The following is a 19,796-nucleotide window of genomic DNA, read 5'->3' as shown; positions in this document are numbered from 1 at the left end:
AAACTGATCTTCATATCTTCAGGGACTGTCCTCACACACAGCTATTTTGGATTGAATTATTCTTTAATGTTATCAATCGCAGTGTGCTCCAGGGTTTCTCTCTGCTTTTTAAGGATATACTGTTTGGCTTCTTTAATATACAAAAAGACAAAATTAAAGAATATTTTATTATTAACCTATTATTAGCTCTTGCAAAATTTCATTTTCACCGCAGGAAATTCACTCATCAAAATCCTTTATATATTGTTTTTGAAAAAGAGGTTCAACAGTATATCCAAACTATTTCATCTTCCAAAAATCTTTTAAAACAGTTGATTTATTTAATCGTTTTAATTTGTTTTGTTTAAGCTTTCGTTTTGTATTATTTATTTATTGTTACATACGTCTATAAATGGTGCTTTGCATGTAATGTAACGTCTTTGTACGCAATGTTGATATTCTCTGTACTTTTATCTTCAGTACCATGGCATTAACAAAAATAAAAAAAAATGTAAATGGGCGGTTTATAACGCGTCATCCGAATTAAACTAATCAACGGAGGTTCCTGGGTAGCAGAGCGGCCAATCAGAAGAGACGTATTCACTTTTCAAAACCTGCCCGCCATCTTGCACGCAATACGCGTTGGGCAGATACGTTTGTTTACTGAACATAAATAATACGAATCTTTTTTTTTGTCTGGATATAGTATTTTTGATTCCCGTAACCCACCTTAATATAAAGGTAAGAAATATTTCTTAGTAATTCGATCAGACGGATAACAAAACTTACGGTGTTAAACGGTGACCTATAAAAAGTCATTGTGTAACGTTACTTGTGTAAGACGTCAGTTAAAGCGGCTGGTTTGGTATAAGTTAGTAACCATAATGCGATAATCTGTTGCTTTGTTGATTCAGGCAAGATCATTTTTTAATGTAATGATACAAATGTGATATAAATCGCACACATCACTTTATAAAGGATTCGGTTAGGAATTTACTTTCTACAAGTGATATCAACAAAATGTCAACTCTTAAGTCAGACCTTCTATAAGAAATCAAGATGTCTGTTTGTTTTTTATATAACGTTACATCTCTGCTACTTTAATTTTTTGGTTGTATTTGTAATTATTTGTTTGTTTAACTTAAACCAGTACATTCTGTGACTGAACACAAAAGTTAAGTTACAATGACATTATCCATGTTCTTACCAGGTCAGCAAAAAAAAAAAAAAAAATGTATTAAGTTTGACTAGTTTGATTGGAAACACAGCCTTTGATGTCAAAAACATATAAAGATATGAAAGTGTTTAATCTCCCTTGTAAAAGCTGATAACCCTGATTATAGATAAGCTGTCCTAACTAAGCCAAATGTATAAAATTATACAGAATTTTATTATTACATTTTCTTTTAAAACAGACTTTAGCCTATTTATAGATAAGCTGTAAACTCACTGCTTAATAATTAGGTTCTTGTTGTAAAAATTATTTTAGGATGGACTCTCGCTTCGCTCACCTGTACAAGCGGGACAGCAGTGTGTCTATGATCCGGCTGAAGATGTCCAGACGCAGGTCTCAATCTCAGAAAGAGAACCGAGAAAAGATCCAGAACCTGCGCAGACACCTGGACCAGCTGCCAGAGATCGAGATCTCAATGGATGCATCCAGCCTTATGGCCACCCAAGACAAAGCACCAAAAACAAAGACAGATAATGGTCAATATCATAGTTTATTTTATTTTATTTATTTTTTGCTTTGGCATGGCCTTTTTAAGTAGTTGCAATTGTACTTAACAGATGTAAATGCTGCTGCTGAGGAGAGAAAGAAGATGCTCGCTCGTTACAAAGAAAACAAGATGTTGCAGAAGGAGAAGGAAAAGCGGGAGAAAGAGAAGAAAGGGGTGTTTAAGGTCGGCCTGTATAAGCCACAGCCGCTCGGGTATCTGCCTTTAAACACTGCTGCACCAAGCAGAGGCAAGGTGAGTAATGGGAATAACAGTTAGACGGATCAGTCTCAGACTTTAATGAAGAGTACCTAATTTTTCCATCTCATTACCCATCATGACAGATCACAGAAACCAACCAGTCCACACGAGTGACCCGCTCAATGACACAGAATCAAAAGGTATCATTTAAAAGCTGAAGTGTCTAATTTCTGCATCATTGCCGTCACTAAAAGAAATGAGAGAAATAATGTCTGTTTTCAAACATGTTTCCCCGAACATATCCCAATCTGCCATTGGTCAACAAGCAGGTAGACCCACCCCAAATTCACAACATTGGTTGAACCAAAAAACCCTGTCCAGCTGGTCAGGATGCTCAAACAATGACCTACATAGAAAAATTGCACACATCAGCTTATTTTTATGTACTGTATATTACCTTTCAAAAGTTGGGGTCAGTACTTTTTTTTTTTTTTTTTTTTTTTTTAAATCAATACTTTTATTCAGCAAAGACTTTAATGCTACCAAAGTTCTTTTTAACTTTCTATTAATCAAAGAATCTTGGAAAAAAGTATCATCTTTTCCACAAATATATTACAACTGTAGCACAACTGTTTTCAAATTTGATAATAATAAGAAATGTTGCTTGAGCACCAGATCAACTTGTTAAAATTAATTCTGACTCTGAAGACTGAGTAATGGCTTCTAAAAAAAATTACCAACCCCAAACTTTAGAACAGTGATATGTATTGCTATAATATATATATATATATATTTATTTATTTATTATTATTATTATTATTATTTTTTTTTTTTTTTTTTTTTTTTTTTTTTTTTCTTTTTTGTAATTTCTCTAGTCACAGTTTTAAATCATGTTAGCTTTGTTGTTGATGTACCTCTGTTGTTATGTTACAGCCAGCAGTAGACAGACATGCTGTTCCAAAGAAAGGTTTGTTCTGCTTGTTTAACTTGTCAGGTTTTCATATTACCAAATGCAAATCATACACATCAACAAACTGTGGTGCCTTCATGTTGTTTTTGAACACTCTTTGTGTTTGTACAGTTGAGAATGTATTGACCACCAGAGCTCCAGCCAAGACTAACTCGAAAGCTGTGACTACCACCAAAACCAGAGCAGCTGCAGGTAAATCTACTTAATTATAGGCTATATTTAAACAGAAATGCAGGAAAAATTATAATATTGTTAAATATAGTTATATTTTAAAATAATTGTTTTCTATTTCATTGTATTTTAAAGTGATATTTTATTCTGTTATGGCAGTGCTGAATTTTCAGCAGCAATTATTCTAGTATTCTGTGTCACATGATCCTTTAGAAATCATTCAGATTTTCTGATTTGGTGCTCAAGAAACATTTCTTAAGATGTGTTCGATGTGAAGCGGTGCTGCGCAGACCGATCTGTATATGACATCAAAGTACTGCGAGAACGATTTGAAAGCCGTCTGCTTTCTATAGCTCTCATGGTACTTTGATGTCATACACTGATCGGTCTGTGTAATACCGCTTCAAGTTGAACACACCTTTATTTTTTATTAATGTTTAAAACAGTGTTTTTTTTTTTTTTTTTTTTTTTTTTTTTTTTTTTTTTTTTTTACTTTTTTTTAATGCCATCCTTGCTAAACAAAAGTGTTAAATTCTTGAAAAAAAAAACTTACCCCTAACTTTTGAACAGTATTGTACTCTTGAATTAGAACCCCATACAGAGTATTAAGGCAAAGTCACATCAAGGATGATAACTATAAAGAACTATAGTTCTAAAAATCGTTCTCAATATTAAAGAATAGCAGAGTCCACACCACAACTATAACGATAAAGGCAAAGAGAAACGATATCGTTGGAATCACTTTCAGAACAATTTTTTCCAGCTGATGAATGATAAAAAATATTGACAGCCAATCAGAACCCATCCTGCTATCACAAGCTCGAGAATTTAAAGCGGCAGATGCGCGTGTGGTCAAAGTAAACAGACAATATCATCTGCTGGTGTGGACGCTAATATCGTTATAGTTATCGTTCTTGGTGTGAACGGGCCTTTATTGTTGTAACTTCTTTTACAGTTGAACCATCTGTAAGAGCTCCAACCACACGATCAGCTGCTAAAACATCAGCAGCTGTGGTTAAACCAGTTACTGGTGAGTTTTATTGGAACATTTTAAACCTTGAGCTTTTTAGAAAGCTTTACCTTTATTGTGCTGAACTTGAGTTACATGCATGAAAGCCTCATTCTGTGTGTGATTTAGATTCAAGCTCTGCAAAAACGAGATCAACTGTTAAATGTCCTGTAGCGCCCTCTTCAGGCAGAGGGAAAGCCATGCAAGGTAATAAGGATACAGTTGTTTTCTTGCATATTTTCTGATATTTTACATGATATTGTTTTATATTGCCATAGTGTTGCTCAGAAGGCAGTAATGTTGCATCATTCTAGCATTATTGGATATTTAAAATGTCATTAATCGATAGATCTCATTATCTTTCTCAGGCAACACGAAGGCAATTATTGAAAATAAGGTAAGGTGATCTGTTATATGTCTCTTGCTTTGAAATTTTCAGATAATTGCAAATTATATTTATGCTTGGATATTTTTAGCCTGCTGAGAAAAAGAACACTGCAGTAGTTTCTCTGAGACCTGAGGAAGAGGAACCCAAAGCTGCTGCCCCCTCATTTGCCCCTCAGGGATTTGTGTTCCAGCCTCCTGTTGGTCTAAGGTCCTTCGAGCCTGCACCCCTCTCTCCTCGTTCAGCTAGCGCCTTCCTCTCACCGAGGTACCTTTAGAATTTATTCTAACCAAGTACTTGATAATTCTATACTTTAAAGGGGTCATGAAATCCAAATTCCCTTGATCTTTTGACATATAAGGTCATTGTACCATAAAACATGAGCTTCAGAACTCAAAACTTTCTCATTAGTCTAAAAACTGCTTATATTGAAGCCAATCTGCCAAAACGACAGGTTGTGGAATTTATTTATCTTTCTCTTTCATAGCTTTCTTTCTGATGCCAGTGTGGAGCCCACCTTCCCCTCTCCCCCAAAACCTGTTCTCCCTGCTACTTCCCTCTCCTCCTCTACACCACCTCTGTCAACCCCTCCACCAGATCATCCTGCCAACCCTCCCTCAGTGTCGTTTCCCCCTCCTGCCCCATCCTCCTCTCAGCCGTCCATCTCTACAGCACCATCACCTCCCGTGCCCCTCTTGGAGCCTCAGCATGATGTTGCTTATTTCAGGTGAGGCAGATCTCTACTATTCTTATTAGAACAGACTTGTTAGTATACTATAATACTTGTATTACAAGTCTTTTGCAACATACATGTCTTTACTGTCACATTTGATCAATGTCATGCATCCTTGCTTAATAAAAGTGTTAATTTCCTTTCAATCTTTTGAACAGTAGTGTATGTTTCATTGTACATGTTGTTTCATTAGGGCAGTGATGGCCAGCGAGACTGAGCGCTTGACTGGACTCTCTGTGCTGTGGGAGTCACGATTTGATGATACTTCTATCCCGGAGGAGAGTAAGTCTTTAGTTTTGAGCAGTATTAATTCAAGTCTAACACAGTGTTTTAATCAGGTTTTACAAGTTTTCCAGAAAGGTTGAAATTTTGAAAGTGAAAATGACACAATCACAGCTAATCAGCATATTTGATGTTTAATATACAGTTATTTGGAGTAAGTATATTTCTCCCTCTTTCTGCAGTGCGAGACCGCATGCGTACGGCTGTGGGCCAGGCCAGATTGTTGATGAAAGAGCGCTTTGGCCAGTTCAACGGGCTGGTGGATGACTGCGACTTGGGCCGTGGAGAGAAAATAACAACCTGTACTGACTTGCAGGGCTTCTGGGACATGGTGTACTTTCAGGTAGATTGATGTTATCTTTCAAAAATGCTTAATTTCCAACCCTTGTTTAATGTTGTCTTTCAATTTAATGTAATTAATTTTTATTAGGTGGAAGATGTTTACAAGAAATTTAATGCTTTGAAAGAAGCAGAAGCAAGGGAGTGGAAAGAGGAAGTCAGGCCTGTCGCCAGAAAAAGAGTGGCCAAAGTAAACAACATTATCAGCACCATCCTTTAATAATGTTGCATTTTAAAGGAGCGAATTGTGTAATTCTCATATCCTGTCCTTTTATCCTAAAGAAGCCTCCTGTCGCAGGAGGGAAGGCCGGAGTAGGTGTCAGTGCTGCAGCTAAGAGTCGGTTGGCTGCTGTAAAGGCCGCCATGAGAGCCAAGCAGGCTGAACAGAAAGCCACCGAGTCTTCAGACAACATCCAGGACGACTCAAGCTCTGTCCCTGCTGCCCCTGCTGCCGCACTGCCTGCACAGACCGTGGTGTTTAATGGAGGCTTTTTCCAGGTGGAAAGTCCAGTCAAGCCATCAGGTAAGATTGAAATGCATGGAATATGAGATCGGATAACTGGCGCCCATGAGTTTCAGAGTGAAGCACGGCAGTGTGTTCTTTTACATGTGACCAGCTGATCATCCATGTTGTTATTATTATAACTAATTTTTTAACCTCATTCAATATTCTTTGTTTTAATACGGATCATTTTCTTGTTTTTTAGGTGCTGTTAGAAGATCGTGTCGAATCACTGCGCTGTCTTCACCCTGTGTTTCTAAGTTCAGCACTCCAGGCAGGCAGTGCAGATCTACTGCAGTTTCTCACGCCTCCCCTCTACCTTGTGTGTCTGCCACTACTTATCTTGTCTGTAGTCATGTTGTATTGTCTGTTTGCTTTATGTTTCGTTCTGCTGAGCCCCTCCCACAGTCACCCAGAGCTCCTCAGATCAGTCCTGACCACAAGCAAACCACACATGTTTCACCAGACACGGAGCCCTGCTCCAACAGCCAATTAAATTTTGATTTAAGCTCCACCTGTATCCAACCAGATATCAGTAATGGACCAGAAAACAGTCCAATAGCCCAATCACATGACTCACCAAGCCAGTCTGAGCTCCGTTTTGATTCTTCAGAACCTCAGCATGAGGAGTGCATTCCAGAGTCTATGCTCAGTCCTTCCTCCCAAGAGTTATCACAAGAGAACATCTCTTGTGAAGTCTCTGAAGTAAGTTTGCATGTGCAACCTGGAGCAGATGCTGGTCTAGATACTCTATCCCAGTGCTCATCTGACACCTCTTCAGAACCAGTGGAAGCAGAACCCAGTGTCTGTGCACCTGCTTCCTCTACCATGATGCCCTCCACACCAACCAAAGATCTCACTGTTTCTACAGCTCTCTGTAATGAGGTCATCATTTCAGCCAATAATAGGTACCCCTACACTTTGTTTGTATGTTAAGGCTGGAATACACTACACTGTTTTTGCCCTAAACTTCTGCTGATTTACTGTCTGGAGGAGTTGATGCTAGCTGCCGAAAGTCAGAGCTAATCTGCAGATTTGAATTGACAGATTTCAAATTTGCGCAGTATATGATGTTCACAGACTCTGAAATTTTTTTTTAGCTTCAGACTGAGATTCCATCCAGTCGGTGGATATCAAACATGTTTGATATTTTGAGCCGATTTTAGAACACGCATTGTTTTCATTTGTCCTAGCAACAGGCACATGTTTATGTGCGGGTTTGTTGTGAACGGTGCAACCTTGAAGTCTGGTAGTGCATGATCCTCAGTCTTTAGTGTATGATGGTCCGTTTTTCCTCTGACTATTACAAAGTCGCTAAGTGTATGATGCCCAGTGTTTTAAAATCTGTTCTGAAAATAAACTATGTATTCCAGCCTTTAGTTGTAGCATAAATTATGCTTTTTGTGATTTATAATCTTATATACTCTTTCCTCTGTCCATACAGATCTCCATCCAGTACAGATGTTGAAATGACTGGATATCAAGATGCTGAGGTAATTACCAACCAAATCCAACTATAGATGCACAATATTGGTACCAAATGGGTTATTAGTTGACATGAGATTTTTTTCTTTTCTTTTGTTGATGTTGGGTATTTGATTGTTCACATTTCCTTTATTTTAACATTTATAACATATTCCAACATCAAACAGTCATTTAAATTTCATCTTTAAAACCTGTAATAATTTAATACCACTGTTAAATCTTTAGCAAATATTTTTATAATGCACTGTATATTAATGTTGTGATGCCTAATTTGATCATACCATTTAAAATGTTTTATTTTAAAACTGTATAGAATTTTAATATCAACTTATTAACATTATATAATTATTAGTGGCTTATCCCTATCGGCCATCATAATGCTCCAGCTTAACTATGTGTGTGTATTTTTTTATATATATATATATATGTACACACACATATATATATATATGTATATGTATATATATATATATATATATATATATATATATATATATATATATATATATATATATACAGTACATACATACACACAGGTATGAGATCTCTACTATTAATAACGGGTTTGTTATTAATGAGAGACTGAAAAATCCTCCAAACTATGTCTTTACCCTATTACATTTTTATCAACTTATAATAATGATTTTAGAGTGTCTGGGTGGATTCTATGGGAAATTGCTTATGCCATTCACCCACACGTTGCGTGTCATATCCATGCACAGAGGTAGCTCTGGCTGTGGAGAGCAGAGCCAATAGAGGGACAAAAGTTACATAGTACCTTTTAACCTTTTTTGTGCATCCCTAAATCTTACTATGTTTTAAAGTATATTCGTAGTCTACAGAACTTGTTACTTGATCATTTGAGGATAATGTTCTGATGTATTTTTCCCAGGGTGCTACTGATTTGGACTTTGAGCGTTACCTGCAGCCAACAGTGAGATGCAGCATGTCTCCGGTACAGAGTCCTGCAGCAGAGAGGTTCTATCTCGAGGCGGTGGATGCTGAGATGGAGAGTCCGGTGACTCAGGCAGAGGAGCGCCCGCTTGATGTCTTGGCAACACCTACAGGTAATTTATGTCCCAGATATCACATCACAATAAAAATCACAATTAATGCTCACATGTGGTTTATTGGGGGCACGTGGGCACTCACACTTCTCTTTCTTGCACTCCTGTCTCAGCTCTTCCCGGAATGGTGTTCTCACCCCAGACCAGTCAGGTGGAGTTAGATCTTTCCTTTATGAATTGTCATTTCCTCTTTTTTTTCTTTCAACAGGGTTCCTCACAGTTTTCCAGTCATGGAAATTCACACACAAAGAGCAATTTTGATCCAATAAAATATTTTCCAGCTGTTAATTTAAGTAATTTTATTAATTTAAATAATTTTATTAAAAATGAGGTTCTATTAATTACCTCAAGCTTTTTTACCAGGCCTAGAAACCACAATTTTGTAATTGTCAGATGTTTCTTGGTTTTCTATGACTGTGGGAACTCTTTCAACCACTACATCACAAAATGTAAATTTTAGTATTTTCTGTCTATAAACTGCTTGTTCTCTGGTGTTTCAGATGTCGGACCATCTGCTGCTGTTCACCCCAGAACGGAAGGAGAGAGTGAGACAGTCGGTGTGTGAACGTGACCTGATCACATTCACACCTCCCATCTACAAATAAAAGCACATCCACTCACAGTTTGGATGTGGATCATTTTATTTTTTATTTTTTGGTTTGTGCTTGAATTAGACACTTCTGATGTATTTGGTTTGTTGTTGAATTAGACTCCTTTGATACTTAATTTGTTTGCTACTTTTTGTACTTCATAATGAGCATATTTAGATACAGCAATAATATTTCTATGGAGTTTTGACCTCAGAAAATGTATATTTTTAAGGCTTTTAATATGTCAAAATTTTTTGTGAAAGCCAATTAAATCATAATCAACACAATTTACTTCTAGTCTGTGCATTTACTTTTTTTACTCCAACTGGTGATTGACTGTTTTGAAACCACAGATGTGGTGGAGGTCACTGGGGTCATGGGAATAGAAGGTGAGTGAAACCTCTCCGTCACCATCTTCCTCTTGTTTTTCCTCAGCCTCCAGCTGTTCTATATATCTGAAATGAGTCATTTTGTTAATAATAAAAAATGGGCTTCAAAAGGCCAGTCCACACTACACAGATCAACGCTAACAGCCAACTGAGTATAGTATGTCACATTAAAAGTTTGTCAAAATGACAAAAGTTCAGGGAAAGCATTATTTTTAAATACCTTGCTTTGTCAGCCTCTGCAAGAGCAGGCCTCTTCTTTTGTCAGCTTCACACTGTACTCATATGAAGGAAAAAGATCTGAGTGAAGAACTGCTCTGTTTTCTTCATCCAGCCCTTCAGTTCTGTCTCTGAGGATATGCAATTACCCCACTGTTAGTGATGAATCAGGGGTAGAGAAATGTACTGTTTGTGGAGGAAGTATATGAAATATAAATGTCAGTGTAACTATTACAGTAATCGGAGACTTACTAGACCTGTAGTTTCTGATAAATATTTCAGTTTTACAATAACTAATATTTTATTAATTTACATGACTTTTCCAGGTCTAGAAATAACACTTTTAAAATCAGGTTACTTCATATATCCAAGCTTTCCAACGCAGTGTGAACCTAGTTCTTCAAAGGAAACAACAGTGGTTGAGGAGGTAAATTTTAATGCTTGTTTTGTCTTATTTTAAAATCATCTCAAGTCATTTGAGGCCCCTTTAGAAGTTTGCTGAGGCCTCCCACACTGATATAGTGACAAGACTGACCATCATGAATTGCATTTGTGAAGTCAACCCTTTGAAAGCAAGCACATGACTTTGGCTTCACTCCATCTCATCAGATAGGAATGACTGAAACGTTTCAAAAGATGAGACCGCCTTAATGGAGTCTGGTTAGTTTTCATCTTAATCTACAAATATCAGGAGACTTTACTGTCAACATGGGAGAAAATGCCAGAAAAGAGGAGTTTGTGCTCGACTGTGAAGCTCTGTTTGATAAATCATCTAATGTACAGAGATAAACACTGTTAGATTAAAGAAGAACATTAAAAAAAAAAAATCTTAGTAGGGCATAGTACACCACATAATACACTACATTTTTGGAAACTAAACCCTAACAAGGTAAATGAGAGCCCAAGATGAACCAGAGGAGCCTTGTAACATCCTGATAGTACATTATTACTCCTAACAAAATAAATGGACCTTAATGATTCATGTGAGTTTAATTCAATACATATTTATAGTATGCAATAAATAAAATAAATATAAAGAGGTTTTTTTTTTGATTACAGATTTAAATTTAGCTATGTTGGAAATCGGTTAGGGTGGACTATGGTTTATTGTCGGCTTGTAACCTGAAGGTTGTGGGTTCGAGTCTCAGGTATGGCAGGAATTGTTGTGGGGGGAGCGAATAACCAGTGCTCTCTTCCACCCTCAATACCACGACTGGGGTGACACCCTTGAGCACCGAACCCCCAAATGCTCCCTGGGTGCCACAGCAATATGGCTGCCCACTGTTCCGGGTGTGTGTGTGCACTTGGATGGGTTAAATATAGAGCACAAATTCTAAGTATGGGTCACCATACTTGGCCACATGTCACTTTACTTCACTTCATTATTTGACCAATCAAAATCAAGTATTCCAGAGCGTTAATAATATATATTGCTTCTGGTAATGAATATTACGTAATACTCTCATCTGAAAACGGAGTCGTAATCCCACAACAAAAGTGTACCTCCCCTGCAAAAGACCATCTGCAGTGTTGGAATCCTACAACCATATAAAATCTTCACAATTTGAAAGGTGGTTTACCTGTCCATGTTTTTACTTTCCACAATACACAGCCACACTGGGTACTGAGAGCATGGAGCTCTTTTACAGAACCACACTATTGCTGATTCAGCTGAACCCATCTCACCGTTCCTTCTCTGTGTCGAACATTGTTCTTCCATTGTCCCTCATATGAATTTCCAGATGGGAACTTTAGTGAGGACTCTATTTGTAAAGACTCAATAATAAACTTAACAATAGACTACATATTTATTTAAATTTTAAAATATTTTTTAAAGAGAAAAAAATATATTTGTAAAGAAATGTGCATTGATACCATATACCACTGCTTTCCCCAGCCCTCTCTGCAGTTGTTCACCAATTCTCCCTTGTACAACTTTGTAGCTGCTTGGTTACCCCCGTAACCATCACAGGACACCAGTAAACTTTAAAGATATTTATTATTCAATGCTTCTGAGTGAAGCCCAGACAATTAATGTGTGCACATACATACCTGCCCTTGTCTTTTGCCCAGATACCATTGACCTCTGTACACAGTGGAAGTTTTGGCACATACATCCCAACACCATGATGGACAGCTTCGTGTACCTCTCCCTCATAAGCGCAAATTTGCGAAACCTCAGAAACGTGTAAAAAACGAAAAAAACCCCCCCCTGTAACTAAAACACTTTTGTGACTTGCTTAAAACCTGTACATGAACATTTACATCGCACAACTTAGTGTCCTTCTCCATTAACATTTTACATAATGTTACCTGATACTTTAAACCGTCTGACCAGATAATAAAATACTTTTTTTTCAAACAGGGTCTATAGTTGGACATTTGAGAAAACCAATGACAAGGAGGTATATTTTATCAGCAAGAATGAAATACAAAAAAATAATAATTTTTGGTTTAGTGAGGAGAATTTTTGTTTTACAGGGTACTACATACACGTTATTCATTGTTTATGAAAAGTGCTCTACAAATTAAACTGAAATATTTCTATTAAAATGTTTGAAAAATCATGGGCTTAATAGAGAATGTATAAAATTATACAACTTAAATTTTCACAACATTTCTATTTACACATTTTTAATTTTCTAAGATCTGAGGAATATATTATGTAGTAATTTAAGTTAATAAAAGCTATTATAAATTTTAATTAGATTATACTGGTGTCCTAGTTTAGTCCCGTCATTTATTAGTCACCTTGTAAATGTGGCCACCTTGAAGATAAGCGACACCTTCTCCATGAAACACATCTCCACTTTAATCATTTTGTATTAGGTGAAAAAAGATTTAGAAGTATTCACTGACACCAAATAGCAGGAATCCCAGTGGAGTGTACATAGAAACAGTCTAGGAATGTTAAGTACGGCGAGTTAGACTTGCCAAAATAATTAAGAGGACCTGCTGAATGCAAATATTTTAATGTGACGGCAGGCCTGGGAAAGTCGTTACTTTTTCTTTACTCCAGTAAATATTTCTCTTGATAGGTTTTTTTTTTTTTAAAGTCAGCTTTTGTACATGCACATTTAAATGGACAATTCACTCAAAAATTAAAATTCATTATTTATCTGTTATTTACAATACTTTTTTTTTTTTTTTTTTGTAGTTCCAATTACTTTCTTCTGTAGAAGAAAGAAAATAATACTTTTAAGAATGTTGGTAACCAAACTGTTTTTGAGGATCATTGACTTTCACTGTATGGACAATATATATATATATATATATATATATATATATATATATATATATATATATATATATATATATATATATATATATATTTCTCAAATGTCTTCATGTTCCATGAATGAAAAAGGCATACAGGTTTGGAATGACATAAGAGTGCGTAAACCATGACAACTTTAATTATTTAATATTCTGTAAAACTCATGCACTAGGTGGTTATGGATTTTGACCTTTAAAATCTACTCACCTTAAAGAAATAATATATACAAAAAAACAAACAAACAAACAAAAAAAAAAAACGTAACATCAGAGGTAATTAATTACAATAATAAAGCTGCAAATGCATAATGAAAAAGTTAGTTTATTATAAAAACTACAAATAATAAAATCCTTAATTAAAACAATATTGTTTGACAGGCACTATGAACAAATGCGGCACAAAAGCAGATGCCTTTGTACTAAGAAACCATATCCAGATTAGCAAGGTGTCTCATGGTGGGTCTACCATGTGGACAATTCCAGGGCTGTTCAATTTCCCCCATGTGAAGCACAAGTTTCTTCATTTCACTGGTGTTCAGGGCAGTGCCAACCATCACCTGTATAAACACACTCACATTAACAAACTGTACAAGACAAAAACACAAACATGCAACAGCTCAATCACAGACTCTGCTCTACCTTACAGGTATTTATTTACTTGGGTACAATTGATAAATAACAGACAGGTAGCTTAGAACAGGCCTGAAAAATGTTCTTGACAAAAAGAAACATCAACGGCACTCACCGATTTGCGACATGCCCTGGATGCAAACATCTGCCTCACACGAGAAGGTCGACACATGATTCCAGGACTGTCGCTAAGCATGAAGATGAGTTCTTCAATGTCACTTGGGCCAAAGGTCCAATTCTTGCTTGTAGGTAAAGACACCAGCTTCACCCTCTCCATAACCTGAGCTGAAAAACACAACACCACCCCACATCAATCTGGAAGAAAAGGTACCATATAAGATATGAAGCACTACTACAGTAGATAACCCACCATCCTCATCAATGAGGAAGTCAAAACCATTCTTTCTGAAGATTTCAAGGTTTTCCATGAGCACAGTTTCACTGATAGCTGGGAGATGGAGACTTTGTGGACTGCATATTAAAAGAAAAAAATAAGTTAGTTTTAAAATAAATAGGCCTACATGTTCCCAGTTTCACTTATCTCCGCAAAGTGTGACTTACGCTATGAGTCGCTGTCCCTTTAAGACAGTATTCTTTTGTAGCATCTCAAAATTGTACTTTTCGTCTGTGGCATGCTGGTCAATTATGAAAAGGTCAGATTTCAGCTTGGTGATAATAAAACCCAGGTTGAATTGACCAATGATTTCCATATCCTTGAACATGTCTTTGCTGTAAGAAAAAGTTGAAGCTTTGTAAATGGCATATAAACTTGATGCTGATTTTGGTACTTTAAGAAATCAATCAAAAGATCAGTATAAACCTTATTTCTTTCTTAAGCTCGTCCTCAGCACTCTGGTTTTCACCAGGGTTAATCTTTGCCCTGAACCGTCTATATTTTAGCTCTTGCTCATGATTCTCTTTCTTCTGAGCCTGTAGCCTCTGCATCCTTTTAGAAAGTTCCTGCAGAGAAAACTGCAAAAGCACTGTGTTCTTCTGTATGCTGACAGGTGAATCCAATTGCGTAGAAGCATTCTTGTTTTTGGAGTCCACCAAACAGTTTTGTGCTAGAGGTTCAGATTCATATCGAGCTCTTTTAGCTTCAGGACTGGAAATTCTGTCCTGGTGTTGCTCTAACTTTGTCTCCGGCACCAAAGGTTTATAACTCCAGAACTTCTCATCTACAGGTTCACTGATAGTCTCAGCTTTAACATCAGTTTCATAGATACTAGGGTGTAAACCTGACTCTGAATTGTTTTCATGTAAAATCTCTGGATCATCTTCAGCTGAAATTTGGTTTGCAGCCTCAGAATCTTCAGCATCATTATCAAAGGTGCTTTTATATTTAGCTAGACAAACAGTTGATTTTTTTATAGAGGAAACGGCAGCGAAACTTGGAGAGGACTTTAAAAAGGTGGCCCTCATAATGTCTGTCATTTTTTTAGAGCAGCTCACAAAGGAAAACATCTTCTTCTGAGAAGAACCAGAACAGGCAGCTTTATGACTAGACTGCTTTGACCCAATTCCAGGAACCTGATTGTTTGAAAATGCTTCTTTAAGTCGAGCTAGATTGATGGAAGTCTTTGGGGGTTCATCATCTGGAAGTGCTTCAGAGACAGAACCTATTTCCCGATCTTCTGAACCAGCACTTGTCTCGGTTGGTCTACACAAGTCTTGAATGAAGAACAACATCAACAACATCTGTAATAACACTTCAAGACAACATATCATATGTCTTAAAAAGTCTGATGTACTTACTGGTAATTGCTGGAGTAATGTGATTGAGACTGATTTTATTGACACCAGTCTCAAACATAGCCATGAGTGAGCTTTTCAGAATTGCCAGCAAGAGTTTTTCCTCTTGTAGAAGGATCTGACGTTTGTCTGGAGTCACATTCACGTCGACACAGTCTAATGTAAAACAAAGAATTAAAACTTTGAATATAAATGACAAGTATCAATAAATTAATTGCATTAAGCATTTTTATTTTTTATGTTTTAAGTCCCTTTTGCTCACCCAGGTTCCATTTATATGATAAAAAATGCAGTGATTGTTTAGTAATATTGTGAAATATTATTACAATTTAACAGCTGGTTTCTATTGCAATTGTTTTAAAATTCAATTTATTTCTGTGATTGCACAGCAGCCATTACTGCTTAATATTCTTGTGGAATCTGTTTATACATATATATATTAGTAATATTATATATATATATATATATATATATATATATATATATATATATATATATATATATATATATAAACACACACATACATTATGAAGTTTTATATTATAGGTTTAGAAGAACATTTTATTCATAATAGATTTTTTGTAACATTGTAAATATTTTACTGACACTTTTCATCAATTAAAATCAAATGATACAGTAGTGTAACAGTAATGTACACTTTTATATACAATTTAATTTCTTTATTGTTCTGTCAAGTCTTACCTGAAGCAACAGTGATGTTTAGAGCGACAAAAGGGTATTGATGCCGATTGTACATGTGATAAACCTCATTCACAAGCTTGGAGGCCTGCAAATATATATATAAAAAAAAGACAACAACAACAATGATGTCATACTTATTAGATATAATTATATGAACACAAACAAGCATATTTAAAAAGAGAGACCACACCTTTACTGGATCACAGGGTCTTTTATTGATAAAGAAGAACTGTCTGTCAGTAGCACTTCGTCCAACACCATGATCCGCTTGTGACACAAACCCGTCAATGCTAGAATTTAATATCATCAATAACAATCACTTTACACAGGAACATTCAAAGTCATAAAATGGTTTTCATTACCTTATTTACAGAAAGTGCACAAACAAATTCATGTGTTTTACACAGAACAACTCACACAAAAAGGTCTTTAGGAACATCTACCTACCCCCGAGACCATAGTCCTTCTTTAATTGATTCACCGGGAGATATTTGCTGGAAGGGAATCAAACTTTGTAGCTGTGTATAGTAAAAATGAGAAAATACATGTTACTTTCAAACAACAGGGATAAACAATAGTAAATGTACTTGTTATGATATATAACAAAGTGTGTTCTGTTTGTATATTGGTGTAAGAACAGAGAATAGGTCATTCTCACCTGTTTAGGTCCAAACACAGCTCCAATGTTGTCTCTCATGCTGTTACTCCCACTAGTGCACAGTACTGTGGTGCGCTTGCCTTGTCCCGTCTGGTTGGTGCATGTAATACGCACACCAGTGGAGATGATGCAGTAGGACTGCAAGACGAATATCATCTTGGAATATTCCTGTGAAGAAACTCTAGTTAATTTCTTTCTAAACATGAATGCAAACCACCCCTGTACCCAAGTATCTCCCAGCAGACCTTCTTGATGTTGCGCTGGAACTCCTTGTGTCGGACAGGTAATGTGGAGAAGAGTTTCTGCAGAGTGACAGTAGTGCCATGAGGTTGGCGGGGGTGCGGCACACGTTGAGTGAGATGACCATTATGGTCATACACCAGCCGAGCTCCGATCTGAGCGCTCTCATGGCAGGTCACAACACTAAGATCACTGCGATCATAAAGTAAAAACAGTGTACATTAAGGAATCACTAGTGGATAGAGAGATTAATAAAATAAGATATCAGACCATGAACAATTGTGAGATCATCACTATACTCTAATCATCACACTCATCATATTGTAAAAATTAAGAGGACAAATCCAAAGTGAAGTGTTACCTAAGAGCACAAAGTGAGCTCAGTGCTTCACCACGGAACCCAAACGTCTCCACGTGTATCAGGTCGGAAAAATCCCTTAGTTTAGAGGTGTGGTGTTTTAAAGCTGCAGGAGTTGAAAGGACACAAATAAGTTTCTACCGGTCAAAAATTTTAAATCATTTCGATTTTATAATGTTTTTGAAAGAACTCTCAAGCTCACATGAAATTATTTGATCAAAAATACAATAATTAAAACAGTAACATTGTTGAAAATTATTATTGCAATTTAAAAGAGCTGTTTTTCTATTTTAATATATTTTACCAAAAACATAACTTATCCCTGTGATGGTAAAGCTGAATTTTCTGCAGCAGTCATTACTCCAGATCTTCAGTGTCTGTCTGATCTTTCAGAAATCATTTGGTTTCCACAAAAATATTAAAAAGCAAAAACTATTCTCAGCATTGATAATAACAGAATGTTTCTTGAGCACCAGATCAGCAGCATATTAGAATGATTTCTGAAGAATCATGTGACAGTGAAGAATGCTTAAAATTCAGCTTCGCTATCACAGGAATAAATTTGATTCATTTGAAAATATATTTAAAAATATGAATAAATGCAGCCTTGGTATTAACCTAAGAGATATCTTTTTTAAAAATGTTTAACTATTTTCATACTTTTGACCAGAAGTGTAAGCATGCCACAGACTTGTATCTCTAATGCTCACAAGGCAACTTACTTAGTCCCTCAAAGTTTTGCTCCTCAACACCTTTTCCATTGTCGGAAACTTCCACTAACTCTATTCCACTGTCTTTTAGCTTGACATCTGCATGAAAAACAAAACACTTGAGCAAATGTAGCATGACCTCAAATGCAATGTTTTCCTCATGCTCTCCTCCCTTGAGCTCACCGACATTAGAGGCACCAGCATCAATGCTGTTCTCCACCAGCTCTTTCACAGCTGTGGCCAGACTCAGCACCACCTGTCCAGAGCAGATCTGATGCACAGACTGTTGTCTATTGCCTTTATGGCTCCTGCAGAACTTGTGCTAGGAATTTAAAACACAGAATATGAAAGGAAACATTAGTAAACAGTACTGTATAACACTAGAGTAAACAGTGTGTCCAGAATAGAAGATAATCTCTATCACCACCACCAATCTATTATTTTTCGTTGTTCTAATGTAGCAAACTACTATAAAGACTATGCAAAGCTATAAAACACTTACCTTGAATCTGACATTTTTTTTATCTGTAGCAATATATATGGTATCAGTCACAGAATCTTAACTTAAGGTTGCATTGTAGGTATTTTGATAGCTTCTGCTCCCTGCGGTATCCAGGTCAAACAAGAAGCAGGAATTTAAAGTGTTTTCATGTGTTCAGTGTGAAAAACCAATGCTTCGACAAGGAAGTAGAGTTCTGATTTATCTATAATGGAATACACTTCAGTATTCCATATGCAATAAACATGCGCACAACTTAATAGTTCTCTGCCTCTCTGTAGACGTTTCCCGCGGTGTGACGCACAACGTCAGGTCACCACATGTTTTTGCGTAGCATGCAATGTGATCAACTATGTACACAAAGTGCACTGTTTCGTCTTTCCGTTTTAATGCGTTTTATTTTTTTTAATTGTTTCTTGTTAAATTTTATTTACGTATCAGATTGCGATGCATTGTAATAAAACTAAAGTACGATATTTTAATGTAATATTTAAAAAACGTTTCATCATCCTGCGCGTGGTTGCCCGAGTAGGGACTGTGGAAAAAGTTCAGTTCTAGTATTAGCCGAAACTGACACTGACGCTACAACATTGTTAAGGTTATTTTCTTGTAACTTGTGTTGTTTATGGAGATAAAAGTATGTAGAAACTACAATAAATCAAGAAAATGATTATTCGATTTATGTTTAGAATGCATATTATCATAAGTTGTTCAATCACGTCATCACATGGTAGTAATTTAGAGATACTTCCTGAATTGTTCGTAGAAACATGGCAGGTGACTGTCGGTTTGTAGTGGTATTTTAATCGGCCAGTGTTTTAAAACGTGTAAGTGGGGTTTGCCAAATTAAAAGGGCGTTTTTTTTTATTACTTTGGCCCTTCTGAATGGAGCTACTGAATGGGATAAACAGAAGTGTCTTTTAGCAAACGGTCAT

At 36.3% G+C, this 19,796-nt stretch overlaps 2 protein-coding genes across 2 annotated transcripts; one reads left to right on the top strand and one right to left on the bottom strand.

Moving 5' to 3' along the window:
* Positions 1-563: 563 nt before the first annotated feature.
* LOC109051661 (disks large-associated protein 5-like) lies at positions 564-9,720 on the top strand. Its single transcript, XM_042767453.1, has 20 exons — positions 564-720; positions 1,469-1,689; positions 1,771-1,952; positions 2,042-2,098; positions 2,832-2,865; positions 2,980-3,060; positions 3,995-4,069; positions 4,178-4,255; positions 4,417-4,445; positions 4,525-4,700; positions 4,921-5,160; positions 5,360-5,448; positions 5,631-5,791; positions 5,879-5,977; positions 6,070-6,310; positions 6,495-7,197; positions 7,734-7,782; positions 8,667-8,841; positions 8,955-8,992; positions 9,342-9,720. The coding sequence occupies exons 2-20, from the start codon at positions 1,470-1,472 to the stop codon at positions 9,444-9,446; spliced, it is 2,832 nt and encodes a 943-aa protein (XP_042623387.1). The 5' UTR covers positions 564-720; position 1,469; the 3' UTR covers positions 9,447-9,720.
* Positions 9,721-13,618: 3,898 nt separating this feature from the next.
* LOC109051635 (mismatch repair endonuclease PMS2-like) lies at positions 13,619-19,796 on the bottom strand. The gene is given in 15 exon segments (XM_042768278.1): positions 13,619-13,869; positions 14,058-14,227; positions 14,313-14,413; positions 14,504-14,671; positions 14,763-15,612; positions 15,698-15,850; positions 16,397-16,481; positions 16,587-16,686; positions 16,814-16,914; positions 17,055-17,222; positions 17,300-17,486; positions 17,656-17,758; positions 18,375-18,461; positions 18,546-18,684; positions 19,791-19,796. Coding segments are annotated over 15 exon segments (2,556 nt in total). The 3' UTR covers positions 13,619-13,731.

Source organism: Cyprinus carpio, chromosome A12 (assembly GCF_018340385.1).
Source record: "Cyprinus carpio isolate SPL01 chromosome A12, ASM1834038v1, whole genome shotgun sequence".
NCBI classification, from domain to species: domain Eukaryota; kingdom Metazoa; phylum Chordata; class Actinopteri; order Cypriniformes; family Cyprinidae; genus Cyprinus; species Cyprinus carpio.
The sequence above is the reverse complement of the archived record's forward strand: the minus strand, read 5'-3'. Positions and strand labels throughout refer to the sequence as shown.